This window comes from Nicotiana attenuata, unplaced genomic scaffold (assembly GCF_001879085.1).
Source record: "Nicotiana attenuata strain UT unplaced genomic scaffold, NIATTr2, whole genome shotgun sequence".
NCBI lineage: Eukaryota > Viridiplantae > Streptophyta > Magnoliopsida > Solanales > Solanaceae > Nicotiana > Nicotiana attenuata.
The window spans coordinates 103,835-109,804 of record NW_017672308.1 but is presented as its reverse complement, the minus strand read 5'-3'; the positions used below and the strand labels follow the sequence as shown (position 1 = coordinate 109,804).

At 37.9% G+C, this 5,970-nt stretch overlaps 1 protein-coding gene across 1 annotated transcript; it reads right to left on the bottom strand.

Moving 5' to 3' along the window:
• Positions 1 to 2,129: 2,129 nt before the first annotated feature.
• Positions 2,130 to 3,134, bottom strand: LOC109212674. The gene has a single exon (XM_019376344.1). It carries the CDS (start codon positions 3,132 to 3,134, stop codon positions 2,130 to 2,132), a length of 1,005 nt encoding a protein of 334 aa, XP_019231889.1.
• Between the last annotated feature and the right edge of the window lie 2,836 nt (positions 3,135 to 5,970).

The window sequence follows — 5,970 nt, the reverse complement described above, 5'->3', positions numbered from 1 at the left end:
TTTTAGGCCTCGAATTACAGAATTTAATTTAAAAACAAGTGATGACCTTTCAGGTCATCACACAAACTTTTCACACGAATATAAAATATCATTGAAGTCTCCTCCTATTAGCCATGGATAATTAAAATTTTCATGCAAATTCATTAAATTTTCCCAAAGTAAATCACATAATTGATAAGAATTACTAGCATAAATTGCAGATAAAAGCCATTTAGGTTTAGTGGGACAGACCTGGATAAGGCAGTGAATTTCTTGTTCAGACGTCCTCAGTTCCTCGAAAATAATTAAAGCTTCATTCCATAGCACAACCAAGCCTCCTACGAGGCCATTAGCGGACACCTGGGCCATGTTAGTGAAATTGAAAGCCTATCAGAGCCCTTCATGGTCCTGCATGTGTGTTTCTAGGAGGATTGCTAGAACTGGCTTGTAATTATCTAACAAAGATCTGAAATGACGCCTAAACTCTGGATTGTGAGAACCCCTACAGTTCCAGACTATAAGATTCATGATATTAGACATGTTGGTTGTGACTGATGGAGTAGGAATCAGTGGATTGACAACAGTTGTTGCCATCTGATCTTGATACTCCAAGACTGAAGCAAGTTGACGAAGATTCGGAATTATCACCATGGAATATTTCCCTGCCTCTCGATTTGTTATTACACGAAGGTTCAGACTGCAAGAGATCATTTCTGGAGGACACTTGAGAATGAATTTTTTTCGTACTGTTCCTTTAGGTTGTAAAGATGGATTCCTTTTAACCATAAGAACTCTGTCCTTGTCTCCCTCAACTCCGCTATAATCTCCGCTAATTCCTGTCTTGTTTGCATGTCTAGTTCAATTGGAGATGGAGGTGGAGTGGGTGGTGGACTTTCCTGTGGTGACAGTGTCTCGAATGGGCTACTGGGACTGGAGTATGGAGATAGAGGATTGAAGGAGTTGAGGTGTTGAAACCATGGAGCATAAATCTGCCCCATGTGGTATGGTGGATACAATGGCAGTAGATTGGTCTTGATGTTGGAACTGGAATCTGAGGATGCATGTGGTAACTCCACTGGTGGGGATTTGAAGTTAATGCTTGATGCTCTAATAGTAGTGGAGTTTGAGTGTTGTATCATTGATTTTGAGCATAACCCTCCATCCTCAATCGCATCCCCTCCATGACTATTTCTGCCAAGTGTGTGGGATTCTGGACAAGGAGAACAACTTACTGATTGTTGAGTTCCCTTATAAACACAAGAGCATAGCCTCATAATCCCATCTCCAACCACGACTGAAGAGGAAGCTCCATCGTATTGGGTTGAGATGTGTAGATTAGAGGAGTGTTTATGTGTGGGAGTTGAGGGCCTTGCATACTCAGGCATGGAAGATGGAAGAAGTGATTGTTTTCCAGGTTCCTCAGGTAAGCTAGGTTGTGATGTGCTGGGAATGTTGGTCTTTGTATTTTGAGTTAGCATAGAAAAGGAAGTTGTTGTAGTAATATTAAGGGAAGATAGGTTCTGGGCAGGTGTGGTAATGTTATTTAGAGAAGAAGTGATTGAGTCAGCAGAGATGTTCTGTGTTTTAATTAGGGGGTCCTGGTGGGTATCACATGCAAAGTAATTATTAGGTTTATGTTGGAAATGGGGTTCGCTAGGGGAGTAGGCTACTGTAGGATGCAACTCATTGTTGCTACTATCTACGTGGATCCTAGAGGGCTCATTAATGGCTTGTGAATAAGAAGAGTTGGCTTATAATGATTGGTCAGTAGTACTATGATGTGGAAGGTGCATCTGATGAGGCGTGTTTAAGTTAACAGGCGTGCTCTGACCTTTAATGCCTAGTAGTGATATAGGGGATGGAGTATTATGGGAATATGTAGAAAAATTGTTATTGGAGGGTAAGTCTGTGGAGTCGTGAATTTTATTGATGAGTAGGTATTCATCTTGTCTTATTCAGATTTAATAATGGACTTAGTATATGGATCGTCACTTAGTGGGCTTGTTGTAGTTATTTTATCCAAGTCCATATAATTACCCAAATGATTTTCTAAGTCAGCTAATCCATTGAATTTGTTACTAAGCAGGTCCGTAGCAGGAGAATTTTTTGATGGTTGGTGGGCCTCAGTACGCCCAGTAACGATAGTATAGTCATCTGTTCCCTGGCTTCGCCGCCCCCTGTGCCACCCTAATGTTGACTGTGTTGCGACTGTTGTTCTGGTGTTGCAAAGATTTCTTTGAAAAACTTACTGTTTTCCACTCTGTTTGTTGAGTTGAGTCATTCTGGGTAGATGTAGAGGAGTTACAAGCAGGTTGAGTTGGTGATTGTTGTGGTGTAAAAAGACAGCTAACATTTGTATGACCAAAGCGCCCACATCTTGTACATAATAGATTAAGTCCCTCGTATAGCAGCATCTGCTTGTGATGTCCTATAAGGATATGGGATTTGAGTGGTTTTTCCAGTGGAACCTCAATACATATGCGCGCATACTTGCCCCTAGTGGTAGATGATGTGCAAGCATCAACCTTTAATAGTTGTCCCAACTTTGATCCCACCTTTTGTAATATTTTCTCATCGTAAAACTCAGTTGGAAGTTCCGGTAAACTAACCCATATGGATGAGTATGTGAGTTGTATAGATGAGGCTATGAATTTTGGCTCCCATTGTCTAACTGATAGAAAATGATTCAGAACAAACCAGGGGCCTCCATGTAGTGACTTCAGCATGTTCTCTTCTTTTTGAAATTTAATGAGGAAGAAGTCAGAGCCTAGATCAATGAGGGGCAGATCTTCGGTTGGATTCCATAAGGCAAGAAGCTTGCTTTGTAGTAGGTGATGTGCGATCTTTCTACCAAATACCTTAACTATTACTGAGTATTTCCATGGTGTATATAAACGGTATTTGTCTTCTGTAGTGATAGGTATAAATATGTCATCATCTTGATTGCTGTGAAGACTTTCATCCGATAGATCCAGTTCATAGTTCATACTCTGTTGTATATGAGGAATTGTTGCGGGGTGTTTATTAGAGATTAGGGTTTGAAGGAAAGATGGTGAAGGTGTGGTTGGTGTTGTATCTTCAATTTTCATCGAGCCTATATCAGGCGGTTCAGTTATTATCTTGTTGTAAGAAGCTTTTGTTGTGGAGTTATTCATTGCTGGTTGAAATTTAGTGTGTTTGTTGTATATGATTATAGTGTATGAAGAAAAGTTGTATAACAGGAAGTAGTATTTGGGTTTTAGAGAAGAAACTCTCACATCTTTCTAAAATTGTTTTGTTTCGGGCACATTTGAATCTTCTTTATTACAACTCCTTTTACGGTTCGGAGAATCTCTGCTTTCGAACATTTTCTATTTCTTTAGTTTAGATTTTTTTTATTCTTCTTGAGTTAGGAGTCCTTACTTTTTTTTTTGGTTGTCTATTTCAATTATACATTTTACCTTACATAACTTTTTCTCAAATTATATTGGCAAACACATTTATAGAAGAAGCTATTATTCTATGGCCTTTGGATAGAGCTACTAACAAAATAAATTTCACACTGAAAAAAATAATTATTAACTATTTTACTAATATTAGTGAATAGTCATTTAATTTTCTTAATGTTCACGATTTTAAAATCAACAAAATTTTGCATATCAAATGCTTTTTTATTTAACTATAGATTTGTTATTAAAAAAAAGCTAATAAAGAAGGTTTGTATATTTTAATTTTTAAATCCTTCGAGAACTTTCAATCCCTTTTAATTTTAGAAGTATTCCTTTCGGTTGAAAAAATGTTAGGTTTATAGGACTAATAAGAGTAAAACGACAAAGCTATTCACTCTTTTGTTGTTGAAATAAACTCTAAATACTATAAAGAAGGTTTGTCTTTTCTTTTTTTTCCTTTTTTTTTGGTATCAAATTGCAATTGATAATATTTCATGAACTATTTAGGGAAAGTTGTTCGTCTTTTTTTCTCTGTATCCATACTTTTTCAGGTCTCAAAAAGAATATAAATAAAAAGAATCATTATCAAGCTCGATTATAGTATTTAATTTTGTAAATAATATCTTTTCTCGGGCATATTTTGGAACTGGAGATAATTGTGTAGTCTGTGATAATTGAAATCACTATCACGCTTTGGGTGCTTCTGAATGTTCCAAAATTATAAGGTCTCTTGCATGTCCTTTTGACTTTTTTTATCAATTTTTCGATGGTGTGTGACTTGCTGGATACATTGTTCAGGTAATATCACTTCTTATTTTCACTTTGTTGTTTTGCTTTTTGTTTGTTTTCGAATTATGCTTATGTACTATTGAGATTTAATTACAAGGAGATTTGCATCAATCATTGTTTGTTCATAGATAATTGATTGAAGATATACGTGCAAAGCACATACATAGAAACTAGTTATTATAAAAGAATGAATAAATTTTAGGTTACAAAAATAACCTTTTAATATTAAGCATAATAACTCACAATAAAAGAATATAATCGAAATTATAGACAATTGCCTCGTAATCCTATTAGTTTTAGGACATAATATATATGTTAGGAATCCTACATGAGAACTTCCACTGTCACGACCCTATTTCATTACCGGTCGTGATGGCGCCCAACACCGTTGTCAGGTAAGCCAACTCTACATATTAGTAAATTCTCGTTTTACTTTACCAAAACAGTTCCGACAATTTATTCATTTGAATCATAAATAAGTGATAATCAGCAATGTACGATAATAATTATACAAATCAAAAGAATAGTCTACTAATGTGTGTGCCAAGACCTGGTGTCACAAGTATATGGGCATCTAGTAGAATACACAAAAGAATAATTCTATCCTACTGTCTGAACTAGAATAGACAGCCAAAGTACAGAGTGACTCCATCACTGTGACGACCCGGCCAGTCGTCTCAAGAGTTACCGCTCTGTTTCTCCCATTTCTGCTTCTTTATGCTTTGTTATGCGTGTTTTATGTGATCAAGTTGATTATTTTGCGTTCGGATTGAATTTGGTAAGAAATGAGACACTTAGTCTCTTTTAAGAAGGTTTAAGTTGGAAAAGGTCAACCGGATGTTGACTTATGTGTTAGAGGGCTCGGATGTGAGTTTCGATGGTTTGGTTAGCTTTGGGAGGTGATTTATGACTTAGGAGCGTGAACGGAATTGGTTTTGGAGGTCCGGTGTAGAATTAGGCTTGAATTGGCGAAGTTAGTATTTTGGCGATTTCCGGTTGGTAGGTGAGATTTGATCCGAGGGTCGGAATGGAATTACGAGAGTTGCTGTAGCTTGTATTGTCATTTGGGATGTGTGTGCAAAATTTCAGGTCATTCGGATGTGGTTTGGTTGGGTTTTTGATCAAAAGTGTGTTTCGGAAGCTTTTGGAAAGCTTAGGCTTGAATTCGATGTGAATTGATGGATTTGGTGTTGTTTGAGGTGTTTTGATGATTGGAACAAGTTTGAATAAGGTTTTAGGATGTGTTGGTACTATTGGTTGAGGTCCTGGGGGCCTCGGGGTGATTTCGGATGGCTAACCGGAAGAATTCGAACTTATGAAATTTCACAAAATTTGCTGCTTCTGGTATTTTCGCACCAGCGGCTTGGGAACCGCTGGTGCAGTTCCGCACGTGCGAGGGAGGAGACCGCATATGCGAGAGATAGTTTGATGGGCAGTTTCAGCAGAAGCGGTCAAGGAGGCCGCATCTGCGAAGCCGCAGATGCGGAAGGGCTGTCGCAGAAGCGACTTCTGGATTTTTAAGTGAGTTCCACAAAAGCGGACTTGTGACCGCAGAAGCGGTGGAGGGGTCGCAGATGCGAAAACCCCTGGGAAGCCTCTATATAAATCCTTTCTTCGCGATTTTTGAAGGGTTTAACCATTTTAACTTCGGATTGAGAGCTTTTGGTCGATTTTGAAGGGAGATTTCAAGAGAACTTCGATAAGGTAAGGGTTTTGGACCTAAAACACACTTCTATGGTAATATTTCATGGATTGGGACTGAAATCTAAGGAAT